The sequence below is a fragment of the Acipenser ruthenus genome, chromosome 24, assembly GCF_902713425.1.
Source record: "Acipenser ruthenus chromosome 24, fAciRut3.2 maternal haplotype, whole genome shotgun sequence".
Classification (NCBI taxonomy): Eukaryota; Metazoa; Chordata; class Actinopteri; order Acipenseriformes; family Acipenseridae; genus Acipenser; species Acipenser ruthenus.
Genome location: NC_081212.1, coordinates 24,361,446 through 24,377,696, shown reverse-complemented (window position 1 = coordinate 24,377,696; position 16,251 = coordinate 24,361,446). Strand labels below are relative to the sequence as shown.

Sequence of the window (16,251 nt, the reverse complement as noted above, 5' to 3'; positions counted from 1 at the left end):
AATAATAATAATAATAATAATAATAATAATAGTCTGAAGATTTTTAAAATAAATCCCAAAAGCCAAACAAAGTTGTTGGTGACCTCAGTATGTATCCTTGAAATACTTGTAACCGATCTAGATCTTCAAGGGCAATGTGGATAACAAAACCATTTCACAACATCCCTTCGCATTGTTTCACAATAGTCCTTGTTATCAATAGGATTTCTGTTTTCATTATCTCTACGTGGTTATACACACATTCTTGCTAATGGAAACATCTTGGAGGGCTAGGGGGAATCATTTAACCCCAGCATATAAATAAATGAGTTAATAGCCACACACGATCAGGGAGGTTTTAGAAACAAACAATTCCCCAGAAGAGACCACAATGGCATCTCTATTAAGTTCAAAGCCCAGTTCAGAAGGTCACAAGCATTTAAAATCAGGATATCTATGGCACATTCTATTAAAACTATTGGGGGGTGAAAAAGGAAATACAGGTTTTGGAGTAACCAGTGTGTGTGGTCTGTGTTTCACTTGGAAAGGGTTCGAGACTAATCCAATCTATAAACACCAAATCTAAATAATAAACCTCTGCGAATTGTCACTGGTTCACTTGTGAAATGTTCCTTGATGTATCCCATCTAAAAATAAAGTAAATAAACAGAACAGAAATGCCTGTTTTGAAACACTGAGTGCACCCGGTTTAAAAGACTGGAGCCCTGTCTGAAAGGGTGTGCATGCCTCACACACGCAAGCCCACAGTCATACTGCCTGAGTTTCCGTGATCTTACACAACCTCCCTCTGGGGCTTATTGTAATGTTGGGCTCAAATACAAAAACACTGTCATGGTTTTAGACAATTAACACGCACCTCTGCATTTAAAACTGTCCCAGAGATACCGATTTGTGACAAGGTTGTTACATTTATTTTGTATTGGATTGCTTAGGAAATATATGCTGTTATATAGTTCCAGTTTTACAAAGCTTCCCAGGAAAGGGTTACACAGCAGACCCCAGAGTTAATTACAATTGTGTAATTCGTATATTGCAATTACAATGTCATTGTAGTTGAACCATGGCGACCTGCTCGATTATAATTATACCATAACATTGATTGATTACAGTTCAATTACGTATTTATTTATAATTTGATCATTATTCTTGTATTTTCAACCACGTTTGGCGACCCCATTTGTTTGAAAATAAATACAAAACGTTTCTGTACTTGCACCTGTGATAACTGCTTGGTTGTTTAGAATAAATAGAGTAAACATGTTAATGTGTGGAGCTGTGTATGTTACTTTTCAGTGTAATTGTAATTATAACAAATTACTGCAGCATAATTATAACTGAACAAAATAGCATTGGAATTGAAACTACAATTTTTTTTTTTTTTTTTTTTTTTAATTTAGTAGTCGCCAATAATTTTTTTGTGTTTTCTCCCCAATTTAATAATGTCGAATTATTTTTGTTTTAGCTCAGCTCACCGCTACCACCCCTGCGCTAACTCGGGAGCAGCAAAAACAAACACACGCTGTCCTCCGAAGCGTGTGCCGTCAGCCAACCGCTTTTTTTTTTCACACTGCACAGCGACCCAGAGCTACAGCGTCGGAGAACAATGCAGCTTACAGGCAAGCCCGCAAGCGCCCGGCCAGACTACAGGGGTCACAGGTGCGCGGTGAGCCAAAAACACCCTGGCCGACCTAACCCTCCCTCCCCCCGGGCGACGCTCGGCCAATTGTGCGCCGCCCCCTGGGAGCTCCCGTCCTCGGTCGGCAAAGGAATAGCCTGGACTCAAACTGACGACGTCTAGACTGTAGGGCGCATCCTGCACTCTACGCAAATGTTTTTACTGGATTTAAATTGCAATTTCAGCTGTAATTAGAATTCTAACTGACCCCAGGTCTGTTACACAGACTAAAAATCGATACTCACTTTGCTTCCAGAGCCAATGCAATGACCCCGGCGACCATGGGGGCGGAGACTGAGGTCCCTGTGTGACCGTCAGTGCAGCGCTGGCGCAGGTCTGTGGTCACCTGTTTGGGAGAAAAAGTCATGAGTAGCCAGCAACCCTTTTATTAAATGACAGCTCTGTTAGGAAATGAAAATAAGAGAGTAAATGAAACAAGAGAGATCTGGATTTCAACTCAAACATTTTGTGGTATTTGCAAATAAAAAAAATCCACCCACAGAGTTCCACAAGAACAGACTAAAAAGCAACGGAGGGTAATCTATGACCTGCAAACAATTACAGGACCAGTAAATGTTGTTCAGATGTGATTTCCTTATCGACGTCGGAGACACTGACTATGCGCAACAAAAGCCTTAACTAGGTCAGCCTTGTTTTAGTTATGCATGACCCCACCCACTGAAATCGGGTTAATGACATTTAGTCCAGAAATCTTTACTTTCTGGAGCTTGTACTGAACCCTCCCAACCTTGCTTAACCAATAGATTCTGCTGAACTCCTCAAAGTAAACAAAAGAAAGAAAGAAATAAAAGAAAGAAAGAAATGGACAAATTTAAAACTCTGTTTGCAAGTCTTTTGTGACAAACGGTTCAATCCAATAATAAAATGCTGTACTCAACAATTTTCCTGTCGTAGAACTCCCCGCTGCTGTAGGTCGTAGCCAGCGTGGAGGCACACTCCTCCAGGTACCAGGGCTTGTTCCCGTTCTCCGTGGTGCTGCTGATGGAGATGGTGTAGATGCTGTTGGTGTAGCCGTCGCAGGAGCAGTGGTCCCCCTGCCTGCCACCGTTCCCAGAGGCCCAAACAAAAACCGAGCCCAGGCCCTTCCGGCCCTGCGTTCAAAACAACAAGCCCAGACAGCGGTCAGCAGAGCGTTATCAGGAGGCAGAAAAAAAGACCCACAAGACCTTCAGACATCCATTGTTTAGGATTAGTGACCTACGGGACTGAAGTGCTCAGTCGCTGCTATTGTGTGCCATCAATTCCTATAACCATTTTAACCTGTTCACCATGGGTTACCAGATCAGGGAATGGATTTCAAAGGCCAGCATGAACAAAAAGAAGCAGAGCCTGCTTTCGTATTTCTTTTAAAGAAGGGGGAGGGGGTAATTCAGGGCTTCTCTTCGTGGCGGTGGTAAAACGTGCAGAGAAGCACCTTTTTAATGCCCATCTCAAAGGCCTGTTTGGCCAGCAGACCGGGGCCGTCCACCGTCTTTCCATCATCGTCCGGCCCCCAGCTGGCACTGTAAATGTCAATGTAGTCAGGTCTGATACCAAGAGACTTCGCTTCCACCATGTCCGTTACATCTCCATCCAACATCCGAATGCCTGAAAGCACAAAAACATCAAACACCGGGGCACAGCGGCACTCATAAAGTGCCATAATTGCAATCAAAGGCCTTTGTTGGTTACTGCAGAGAACTGAAAAGACATCTGCAGAACTTGACACAATGTTGCTATGTTTATTTATTTATTTATTTTTGTTTAAATTTAGTCGTTGCCAATTAGTTTTTATTATTTTCTCCCCAATTTGAAATGCCCAATTATTTTTTAGGCTCAGCTCACCGCTACCACCCCTACGCTGACTCGGGAGGGGAGAAGATGAACACACGCTGTCCTCCGAAGCGTGTGCCGTCAGCCGCCTGCTTCTTTACACTCTGCAGACTCACCGTACAGCCGCCTCAGAGCTACAGCGTCGGAGGACAACGCAGCTCTGGGCAGCTTACAGGCAAGCCCGCAGGCGCCCGGCCAGACTACAGGGGTCGCTGGTGTGCGGTGAGCCGAGGACACCCTGGCCGACCTAACCCTCCCTCCCCCCGGGCGACGCTGGGCCAATTGAGCGCTGCCCCCTGGAAGCTCCTGTCCACAGTCGGCTGTGGAATAGCCTGGACTTGAACTCGCGACGTCCAGGCTATAGAGCGCATCCTGCACTCTAGCGAGTGCTTTTACTGGATGCGCCACTCGGGAGCCCCGAGCATTATGGGGTAAAAAAAAAAAACAGCTATGATTCGTATCTCTTCAATTACCAAATTGCCCCATTTAAAAATAATTAATAAGTAAATAAATAAATAAATAAATAAATAAATAGTTTAAGAAAAAAAAATACACCCACAACTGAAAAAGTTATTCTGTGACAACAAACTTAACTTGAAATGCATTCAATAAGCAGTGTTTGGTCATTCTGCTCAAACAAGACATTTGTATGGCTGCAGACGTGTTCGCCTTTTAAAATGCAGTTGAGTAACTGTTTCCATCTCTGATGCTTATCCTTTAAAATATCCCTGCTGTGTAACTGCCGATTGTCAATTTCATTGTTGTACAGGGAAATCACACAGCCTGCTCTGTAAAGATTAGTGAGGTTAAGCAAATGGAAATAACCTGAAAACAACAGCAAAAACATTCCTTGTTTCCATTTCCAGTGGCAGCAGCAGAGCAGGGCAATTCCTCAAGTGGAATAACAGTGCGGTCTATTAGAATATGGCTTGGACAACAGACCTTGTTCCGAGCTAGCTAGGGGATTTTTTTTTTTTTTTTTTTTAATGACCCTGTTAGCATAGGAATGAAGACTGAATGATGGAAATTCAGTTGCTTATAGTTTATAGGGACCCAGCAGTTTTAGCGTTGGAGGTCTGTTTTTATGGAGAGTGATGTCACCAATGGGATCAGCCTGAAAAACATTTATTATGGCAAACAGCCCTGATATTCCCCCCCCCCCCAAAAGATGAATACAATGATTGCATTTGACGGGAATTCCCAACAGAGCCACCTGTGGTATGGTGTTGTATTGTATTTTGCACTTGAGCAGACATCTCTAAAAGAACAAAGCCAGTACAAATGGGTCTTAAGGGAATAGCTGGGATCAGCACAGGGTCACATTCCAATAGAATGCCCAAGTTTCCACTTAAAGTAAAAAAAAGGTTAATTGGAATGCTTCACACAAGAAGATCATCCCTAGATAAAGCAGTTGATGAATGTGTCTCTAGTCTCTCCATACTGCCTGTTATTAACAACCCCATTTCAAGATCGCTCTCCTTGGGCGACACGTGATGCATGCCCTTGCATCAGACAAAGAGTCATAACAATTGCCGTAAGGCAAGTGAGACCTTGGCAGCTTGTATGACCCCGAGAGAGTGTCTGGCACTGTTCATCTGAGGGTTTACAATGCAATTATTCATATGCAATGCACACTTTCAATCTCAATTTTTGATTTAAAAAAAAAAAGTCCTTCGCATAAATTCCTAAAAAAAACAATTATTTTGTGATTGCACGACTGCCCGCCCACTCGGAGCCCCTGAATGAATAAGCTGTCAGACCGTTTCTTACCATGAAACCCCCTCAAGGTTAATCTGTGCACTCATGTGGAATCATAGGAATCTGAAGCCTCCTTACCTCCTATCCTCGCATTGTATGCAATACCAACAATACAGTGGGAGTTATTTGCCGCAGCTGCAACTTCCCCAGCACACCGTGTACCATGTCTAGAGGGGAAAAAAAAGGACTCGGTTAAAAATCACTTTACAATCAAAATGGTTTTTCATGTACAAAAGAGAGAGAGAACGCAAGAGATGTCCACAACTTTCCAACGATACTAGCACAGAAACACTAAAAAAAAAGAAAGTGGCAGCCACAAATCTGTTTTATCTGCCAGGGGGCCGACCATGCACTTGGCAGGCCATTGTGAGTGGGGCAAGGGGGTGCCAGGCCCTGCCATGTGCTCACTCCAGTGTTCAAACTGCTGCAAATCTGGCATGGGTGCATTCGTACATTTCACATATGGCTTATATAAGCTTGCGGATTAAAAACTAGTAGTTAGCAATAAACAAACAAACAAACAGCTCTGCTTATAAACATTTCAATGTATTAATAAGCCAATCTAAAGTACAATGTGAAAATAGAATACCAGCGTGCAGTGTGCTGCCTCTTCTCGTACAATGTCACATAAAAGAAAATACTGAAAAAGCCAATTTGTTTTAAGCCACATTATTGTATTGAGTCCCATGTATTGTAGTTTTACATGATGATATTAAACGTATCCCTCAGCAGCAGCATCTTCAAGTATGAGGCCTTCCACAGAGCAATACTGCGTCACGGTCATTAAAAACCCATTCGACTTCTGCCTGCTGACAGGTGCTACATAATACTGTAGAGCTTCTTCCATGAACCGGTTCAACATCACACTGAACACGGGTGTGAAAGGTGAAGATTAATGCAGTGGATTCTCTTACTGCATTAGCTCACCCTACATGTTTTCACACGTAAAGCTGGGGCTCTTTGACAGAAACCTGATTGCCAGCAGCAGCACTGGCAGAGACAGTCTAGCACATACTTGTTTTCATTGCTGGCGTCGTAGCGTGGAGTGGGGTCATGGTCGTTCCCATTGACATCATAGCTTGCAAGTGAATCCTGGAAAACAAATGCAACATAGATATAGATATAGATATAGATACACACATGTAAAATTATATCACCATGACCTACATCTATTCCATTTAAAACTACAAATTAAAAACAGACCAACACATAGCCTCAGATTGGATAAGATTAGTTTACAGAAGGTTTTTTTTTTTTTTTCTTCACACATACGTAATTCTGTGCCAGGTCTGGGTGATTTTTCTCAATGCCGTCATCCAGGATGGTTACCACGACATTCTTGCCTGTGTATCCTCTCTGCCAGGCTGCCAGGATGTTCATCTCTGAACGACAGCGATTGCTCTTGTCACCACAGTGCTGAACAAAAGACAGACAACAGGTGAATATTAAAGAGCTGTGGAAAAGCACAGAACAGATGTTTAAAAAAATGAACATGCGTGTGCCTCTTGCATGGATTACAAAAATACAGACCAGTCTGTCATAGTCATTTATAAAACCGTTTCCTAATCACTGGCAATTCCCTCTGTGTAGCGTTCTTATTGCACAATTCATTTCCTGGAGACAAGATTTAGAAAAGCTGTTCACTTAAGAACACGTTCAACAGCTGTCTTACAGTAAATCTCCCTTTTTGTCTGAGCTGTCTGTTCAGCTTTGAAAATCCTGCCAGGACCCCTTACCGATTTATTTCACCATTTCAAGTATGAGGCAGATAAACTGCTTTGTAAGAATGCCTTCACTTGGAAGATTCGGAAAATGCATTGTGACAAATGAGAAGAGTTAGAATGCTGTACGGCACTGCAGAACAAACACCTCAGAGACAGTCCTGGTGAGGAATCTCAACAGGCATCCAATAAACATCTTACAGTACAGGGCATTGGTGCGTGACCTGATTGTCAGCTTACCTGCAAGATCCACGCTGCAAATGTGAAATGCATTCTAATGTACTTGCCTGTAATCACAAGCGTTAAAATGAGTTTTTACTTCCGATTCTAATGGAATTAGCTCCTAGTGGATGAATGCTGCCTTTGTGCTCATTTTAAAAATAATTGTGCGTTTTCATGGTGGTAAACATTGTAATCATATTCTAACACTTAAAAATGTAATGCACAAGTTAGGGCAAATGTTGTTTTGTGTTGAGACTAATACAAGAAATATTATTCTGGAATTTGTTAATATATGCCCACTCTCAAGTTTTACAATTCCACAGTGCTCAGAAATCACACTCCAAGTTTATATGTAGAGACTGAATTAGTACACTATGTTTAGCATCTCACTTGGGACAACCAAAGTAAATAACTGTGGCAAGCTCATCTCCTTATGTCCTGTGGCGTGGTTTAATCCATTCCGAGCTCAGCTTTACTAGGATTTACCTCTCTCAGAAGTCTGCATCATTTCACGCATGGCCAAACAGAAAGACTTCTTATCACACATTCTTTTAATTAAAGAATATATCAGTAGGTACATTAGTACAGGATGCAGCCCTATTATTGTGTGTGTTTCAGACTGGGGGGCAGAGGAGAGATTTTCAGACAGAAGAAATCAACAAAGCCGCTACATTACGTGCAGTACATACTGGTCTTCCACTAACGCAGCAAAATGCAACGGCAAATGTAGAAAAGGTTCAGGGTTACTTACTATGTACCACATATTGGACCATCTGGGATCATTGAAGTGGATAAAACTGAAATTATTCTGCGTATACCTCTTCACCCGTGTTTTTACCACTTGCTGTTGGATCCAGTTAACCTAGAGAAGCAGTACAGTGATTATCACAGTAGAACGGGATACACTGGTGATTTAGCAATACCGATAACATTTGACAAGAAACAGCTATACAGTCAACAACCTGGTTTAAGGTGGACGCTGCCCCTTTAAATACTGCTTATTCATGAATACTATTAAAGAAATAAAAATAAAAAAATGTCAAATCCTCATATGTATTTAGGTCTGCAACTAGAATCTCTTCTATAAATACAAAGCCAATATGAACATGTCTCGTCATGCAAGCGTAAAATCCTACACCAATCAAATCTATGATACACCAACACTTCCACTGTCAGAGTGCTGGAAACCACAATTGAGAATGCAATGAAGCAGAAAATGGCTTTACACATACTGTGTAATGTGCACACCAATAAATGTAAACTACTTGTTATTCATCTACGCTGCCAGTTTTTGAAATGTTCACCCAATCTTCTGACCTGACCGGGCTGCCTTTATGGAATGAAACTCTGCATGTTTTTATTTTTTATTTTAGTAACTCCCTCCGCTGGACACTCACATTATCAATCGGTGAAATAATGAAATAAAAGACATCTTCGTATTACCCCTCAATCTGAATTCTTAGATCAAACTTTAAAAACCTCAAGCCAGTCGAGCAGACTAACGTCACGCTACAGACAACACTAGCCAAAACGCCTGCTTGAAAAGCAACGTCACGCAGCATGAGATACAAGTGCAGAAAAGCAACGTCACGCAGCACGCAATACAAGTGCAGAAAAGCAACGTCACGCAGCATGAGATACAAGTGCAGAAAAGCAACGTCATGCAGCATGCGATACAAGTGCAGAAAAGCAACGTCACGCAGCATGCAATACAAGTGCAGAAAAGCAACGTCACGCAGCATGCAATACAAGTGCAGAAAAGCAACGTCACGCAGCACGCAATACAAGTGCAGAAAAGCAACGTCACGCAGCATGAGATACAAGTGCAGAAAAGCAACGTCACGCAGCATGAGATACAAGTGCAGAAAAGCAACGTCACGCAGCATGAGATACAAGTGCAGAAAAGCAACGTCACGCAGCATGAGATACAAGTGCAGAAAAGCAACGTCACGCAGCATGAGATACAAGTGCAGAAAAGCAACGTCACGCAGCATGAGATACAAGTGCAGAAAAGCAACGTCACGCAGCATGCAATACAAGTGCAGAAAAGCAACGTCACGCAGCACGAGATACAAGTGCAGAAAAGCAACGTCACGCAGCATGCAATACAAGTGCAGAAAAGCAACGTCACGCAGCATGAGATACAAGTGCAGAAAAGCAACGTCACGCAGCACGCAATACAAGTGCAGAAAAGCAACGTCACGCAGCATGAGATACAAGTGCAGAAAAGCAACGTCACGCAGCACGCAATACAAGTGCAGAAAAGCAACGTCACGCAGCATGCAATACAAGTGCAGAAAAGCAACGTCACGCAGCATGAGATACAAGTGCAGAAAAGCAACGTCACGCAGCACGCAATACAAGTGCAGAAAAGCAACGTCACGCAGCACGAGATACAAGTGCAGAAAAGCAACGTCACGCAGCATGCAATACAAGTGCAGAAAAGCAACGTCACGCAGCATGAGATACAAGTGCAGAAAAGCAACGTCACGCAGCATGAGATACAAGTGCAGAAAAGCAACGTCACGCAGCACGCAATACAAGTGCAGAAAAGCAACGTCACGCAGCATGAGATACAAGTGCAGAAAAGCAACGTCACGCAGCACGCAATACAAGTGCAGAAAAGCAACGTCACGCAGCACGAGATACAAGTGCAGAAAAGCAACGTCACGCAGCATGCAATACAAGTGCAGAAAAGCAACGTCATGCAGCATGAGATACAAGTGCAGAAAAGCAACGTCACGCAGCATGCAATACAAGTGCAGAAAAGCAACGTCACGCAGCATGAGATACAAGTGCAGAAAAGCAACGTCACGCAGCATGAGATACAAGTGCAGAAAAGCAACGTCACGCAGCACGCAATACAAGTGCAGAAAAGCAACGTCACGCAGCACGAGATACAAGTGCAGAAAAGCAACGTCACGCAGCATGCAATACAAGTGCAGAAAAGCAACGTCACGCAGCACACAATACAAGTGCAGAAAAGCAACGTCACGCAGCACGCAATACAAGTGCAGAAAAGCAACGTCACGCAGCATGAGATACAAGTGCAGAAAAGCAACGTCACGCAGCACGCGATACAAGTGCAGAAAAGCAACGTCACGCAGCATGAGATACAAGTGCAGAAAAGCAACGTCACGCAGCATGCAATACAAGTGCAGAAAAGCAACGTCACGCAGCATGAGATACAAGTGCAGACGAGATCAGCAGAGGCTGCAGTACTGGGTAGGATGAGGTTACCGAGTGTTCAGCTCTACCTCCCATTTGCACACACATCTTGGGACATGATAGTATCTGTTTGAGTGAACGCCAGTAATGTGTAAATGAGGAGCGCTTTCTTTTTCTATCAAGATCAGAAGAGGTGACGTGAAGAGTGTGTAGAGGAGAGATTCTTGACGAGGGTGGGATGGAAACACTATTTCAAGCCAGCCGCTTTATCGGATAATATACTATAAAAGGGCATTTGTACTTGCTAGCTTTTTGTATTTATATATAATATATACAGTGCTTCAGATTTGCTTTTGTATATTTAATAAGTTAATAATTCAAAACAAAAATGTATATAAAGTATGTATTGATATGGAAAGATCAGCGTCTAAATGATGTCTTCATAAACTTCATAAAGGTCAGAATGACAAGTTAACATACGGTTGAAAACCCACACTGTGGATTACTGTACAATTTAATAGTCCTACCAAAAGGTTCTCTGAAACTTACCTTTGGGTCCATATGGATAAAGTTATGTTCACCCTTCATAGTGAAAGCAGACCTTTTAACAATTTTGCTGTGATGAAAATGGTAGTGATCATCCAAGCTTCCAATCTTAAAAAAAAAGAAAAATACAAATATTGTGAGATAGTGAATTTCTTATAATATGAAACATTTATATTCCCGCAAAGAGAAAAAAAAGCAGATAAGAATGAGGTAACCTGAACACTTTTCTCCTATGGTGTGATCTTTAATCATGGTATACTGAATACATTCTTGCAGCAAATGCAGAGTTGATGACATTCAGGCAGTTCAAGATCTAGCGTTCATTAGCCCAATCAGTCACAGCAGGTCACCGTGACCTAGATTCAAATACTTCTAACTCAATGAACATCAATAACACGTTTAATCAACATTGGATGACTGCTTCACGAGAGAAGATCAAATTAATAAAACAGGAGGAGGCGACAGCATGGTGAGTGATTGAGAATGAATTGCTTCTCATGCTTTCTCATTCCAAAAATATATTGCATGGAGTGTATAAACGCCAAGACAACAGACCCCCCTCTCCACCACCCCCACGTGCTGCTTTAGCAGGTCTTGACTCTGTTACTGATCAATTTACTGATTCAGTTTAGGAATTTAGAGCGCTGTGGTGATATAAAAATATTCCAATGATAAGTTATTTTTCTGTTGTGTACTAGTGTAATATGTTTTGAACACTGTGTTCCAGATATCTGATGTACTAAATGTGACTGCTATTAAAACTGAATTGTCTCCAATTTTCAGTATCTTCAAGCGCTTTGAGAAACAACTGCCAAATAAAATTACACATGCGCAAGTAAAACATCTATTACTACACATTAATATCAAAATAAGGAACAAGCACTACATGGCATTCTAAGCATTGTTCTTTTTCATCACAATTTGGTTCCATGGATACAGAGTATCTACAAACGCTTGCAAATCACACCTAGGTCCCTATAAGCCTCTGGGAGATCGTCATACTACCATACTTTGTCTTTTGATGTTGTAAAGATAACCATGCGAGTTAGAACGTGCTTGAAATGCAAAATTCTGAGAAATAAAAATAGATTTCACAATCAGTTTTGGCAACAATGAATGCATGCCCTCCCCCCTCATCTTGCTCCAATAGGATGAAGAAACGGAAAAGACTGTATAGGGCCTACGATGTGTTTAGCTTATCCATAATAATCCCCCTGCTACTCTAGAGCTAAAAAAACAATCAAATGGGAAGGCTTTGAAGCTAGCTGGTCATGCCCGTAGAGGTTCAGTCTGCTGACTGTGATAGTAATTAAATTACTAGAATAGGCAATGGGTGACAAGCAATTTTTCAATGGGTGTCATAAGGACATGTGGGTTGTGATTATGAATTAAAACGTCAAAAATGCAAATACTCTTTGTTGTATTCCAATCAACCGTCACTCACTGAACAGGGTATGTTTTTTGTGCATTCCCTTTTTCTCCCTTTTCAATTGTTAGGTGTTTACCAAGGTGGCTGGTCTTTGCATTGTTTTTATAGCGTTTCAACTTTTAATATTCTATTCACACAGTCAAGGCATCAGTCAACCTGTGCGTGCCTGTGCTGTTAGCACCCTGGATTCTGCCAGAACACAAATCCAGCACGAGACAATCTAATTAAATGAAAGGAGAAGAAAAAAGGAGCCTTCTGCAAGACCTGTTTATCAGCCTTAAGCGACCAAACAATTCATACACACAAACGCCAGCGGAGTCGTCTGCATCGCCTAATCAAGACAATTACGGTACTGCTGTAGTTCGCTTTTGGACTGCTGTTCTGAGCTTGTGAATGTTAATTATTTATAAACAATGAGAACAAATCAGTAGCGCCATAGCCGTCTTCCCACGGTATGTCAAGCGTCTACCCTGCGTATTGCCCCAGTCCACCACAAGATGGCTTTGAATTGTTTGGGAATGCATGGGCCCCTGGCTGCTAAAATAAAGTTGGAGCCCACTTTATAACACGAATTTGCGCATTCCCAATGCATGCAGAACCAACCGTGTCCCTGAATCATCTTGCATTGAAACAAGCAGCTTTGCCGGTTTAATTTGGAAAGCTTTCCTTATAACTTGTAATGCATTGTATATATACCCCACTTTTCGTTCACTCTGCAGTACGGTGCCGGGTTCTTTAGAATACACATACAATCCGAACAACTGTTTGTGTTACTATTCCTGCTAAAGACTTCCAATCAAGACCTTTATTTGGTATTTAAGCTGCTGTAGAAAATAAAGCGATGAATGCTATCTTGCAGAGTGTACTGCAAACTAGAACCGCTGTGTTAGCTACAAATGACATTTAAACTACATTTGTTTCCGTGACAAATGCATATACTATGTAGTTAACTGCATCTGAAATAGCAACGAAGCAAAACCATATAATTATAATAATAATAATAATAATAATAATAATAATAATAATAATAATTGTCTTACCTGGCCTAAATTATTATAGCCATATTTTGTAGCAAGTTTATCAGCTTCTTCGGGTCCCCCTGTAATTCGAACGGCCCAGTGATTAGTGTAAATATTTCGAGTAGGCAGGGACTCACAAAAAGTTAAAAATAAAAACAATCTAAAACTCAGATGCATGCTGGCACAGTGTTGCATGATCGTAGTGCTGAAGAAACATAAATGGCAGCTTTTGCACAGTTTATTTAAATAATAATAATAATAATAAAATAGTGCTTCTTTAATTTGTGTGAGAGGCGTACATGTCCTTGGACCGAGATGGTTTTACATTCTCTGTGTGATAAATATATATATTTAAAAAAAAAAAAAAAAAAAAAAAAAGTTCTATTAGAAAGAAGTGGCTCGTGCCGCACTAACGCTCCACTATATGTCAACACAGCAGCCAATGGCGAGCCGCACTCCCACTCAGCCTATAGCAACAAAAAATAGAAGGTACATCTCGAACTGGCGAGAAGTGTTGGTGTGCAGCCAGAGATCAAAGCAGCTAGTACTGAGCTGCACACCTTTAATTCCGCGCAAATCACATGTGATCGCTCGCTTTATTGAATTAAGACGGGGACTCTGGAAAAACAATTAAAACGCCTAACTTCATTTATTTGTTCGTGCATTCTGTTTTGCATCTTTAAAAAAATGGACTTCTAATGCGAGGTATTTCCAACAAGCGAATTTTTTTTTTTTTTTTTTTTTTTTTTTTTTGTTAAGTGTGGAATTCGTTTATTCCACAATCAAGGTACTTTTGATAAGGGACACAGACCGGGGTTTCATGCATCCGTGTGTTTAAATAATCAACGATGGATTGTATTTCTACTCTGTACTGTGCTGCTCGGCTGTTTTGTTGTGTTTGTTATTATTTAAATGTTCTTCTCCCGATCCAGTAGCTCTGTCAGGTGGCACAGCAACCCATTTTTATGTTATATCGATGTACTAACTAACACACCGCTGCACTACGTGGTACAGAACATTAATAGCCTGCACAACCTGGACTGTATTAACATGGAATGCCTTTATTGCTTATATAAAACGAATACATTTTATATTATTATTATTATTATTATTATTATTATTATTATTATTATTTAGTGTATATAGTTTGTAGCTTGCATGCCAGTGAGAAAAAAACAAACCCTATACACTTGAAGTCTGTGCATCGGAGTTTTAATCAAACATATAGTACAGCTACCAGTTCCCGTCTGTGCAGTTCCCAGGAGGCCTCAAAACATCCAACGTCCGGAGGAGTACTTGTGGGAAATACCAGTACACCACAATCCTTCCATTTACCAAATATTACTGTCCGTTTTGGGCGAGCTAATAAATGCCTAAAATTGCAGAAAATAAACACGGACGATAACATGATTATGTTAACAGTACAGAACAGACCCGAGTGTTGGCACACTATTCCAAGCACTGAGATTAAAGAACCCGCGGAGTGGGTGTTGGTCGGTGGTAATGAGATGCACCAGTTACGTAGTAATGGGAGAATGCTCTAGTGTTTTCTTTTGACCTTGACAGCAATCGATTCTCATCTCCTTGCACGAGTGATTTAAACCCCAACGGATTAACCAATGATAATAACTGTGTTACTATTGAGCTATTTTCTGTAGGTGAAATGGATACACAACATTAAAGAATCCACCATAAAAACAGAACCGTTGATATAAAACGCCTTGATACCCTTTACTAATTTCATAACAGTACAGTCTTCTTTGTTGTTGCATGCAAAGCAGGCTAAGTATATGATGGTTTGAGCAGTACATCTTTAGGGGTTAATAACTTTAGTTTGGCTCGACCTCTGTGCACACTGGGATTTTCACAAAGGGATAACTGAACTGCTTTTATTCTGAGCCATGATCCTGCCAGTAAGCCAGTGAAAGCTGTTTTTGGCTGTACCACACAGTCACTATAATCTATAGCTACCTCGAGATATTATTCTTTTAACATCTTGGATATGACATCAACAATATATGTATTAGCATGTTGTTATAGCAACTGTTTACCTTCCAATTCCCCCAAGCCTTAAGAAAGAAAGTGGTTTTCAGACTGATATGATTGTGGCTGCAAAGGGAATTACTGCTTACTTGTTTGACACAGTAATGACTGAGCCCTAGCCTTGCAGTGTCTTGTCATGGTAATCCCTGACACTAAGACAGTGTCAGTCACTGTCACTGACTTTCCAATCCGAAGCCCAATTAGAGTGCTCTGCTCTGTGTGGTTTCCAGGCTCCGAAACACATTCCTGCAGAAGCTCATTTGAAATGTGTACCGAATCTAGTGAGAGACGCTTGTTCCACATCTCCAACAATGTTCAATTAAATATCTTCCTCATGTCTTCTACTTTACCTTTCCAGAAGTGGCTTGCCATGACCTCGGCAGGTTTTACAGCATCTACATGCGATCGATAGCACTGTTGAAGCTATAGTTAACCAGACTGTATGCATGACCAGGTTTACCTCAGAATTTATGACTGCATGATGGAAGTGCACTACCTTGAATCATTAACAATCTAATGAAATGTCTTCTGCTCTGCAGTTACAGCAGAAGTCGAGGACGATTGATTCAGATGGAATCAGGTCATTATTCATGGATGAAAAAATCTATTTAATCTGTTCCACAATCATATACAGTAATTCACTACAATACAATTTCAAAGTCTAGGTTTACTACATGACTTCCGTAGGTTACCCCTTTGATCATCTTACTTTATCAGAAACCAGACGTTGACATAATTTTAACTGACAGAATCGCCACCCTTCTTGAATCCTGGTTGCTATTACAGCACATACTATGCAATGCAAATAGACAAGCTCCTGCTTGCAGCAGTAACCGG

At 41.2% G+C, this 16,251-nt stretch overlaps 1 protein-coding gene across 3 annotated transcripts in view; it reads right to left on the bottom strand.

Annotated features, from left to right (window-relative positions):
• LOC117429564 (proprotein convertase subtilisin/kexin type 6-like) overlaps window positions 1-14,794 on the bottom strand; it is a 34,947-nt gene extending 20,153 nt beyond the window's left edge. Inside the window, exons 1-9 of one of the 3 annotated variants that reach the window (XR_009308435.1) lie at window positions 13,393-13,941; window positions 10,927-11,031; window positions 7,961-8,071; window positions 6,539-6,682; window positions 6,282-6,358; window positions 5,345-5,433; window positions 3,111-3,283; window positions 2,575-2,787; window positions 1,921-2,021 (exon numbers count right to left, since the gene is read on the bottom strand). Coding sequence is in view for 2 of the 3 variants with exons in the window: in XM_058998893.1 (XP_058854876.1) it covers window positions 1,921-2,021; window positions 2,575-2,787; window positions 3,111-3,283; window positions 5,345-5,433; window positions 6,282-6,358; window positions 6,539-6,682; window positions 7,961-8,071; window positions 10,927-11,031; window positions 13,393-13,566 (1,187 nt within the window). In the remaining variant the exon portion in view is untranslated. Of the gene's footprint in view, window positions 1-1,920; window positions 2,022-2,574; window positions 2,788-3,110; window positions 3,284-5,344; window positions 5,434-6,281; window positions 6,359-6,538; window positions 6,683-7,960; window positions 8,072-10,926; window positions 11,032-13,392; window positions 13,942-14,608 lie in introns of those variants that run through there. The other 2 variants (XM_058998894.1, XM_058998893.1) reach the window with 2 other exon arrangements.
• Between the last annotated feature and the right edge of the window lie 1,457 nt (window positions 14,795-16,251).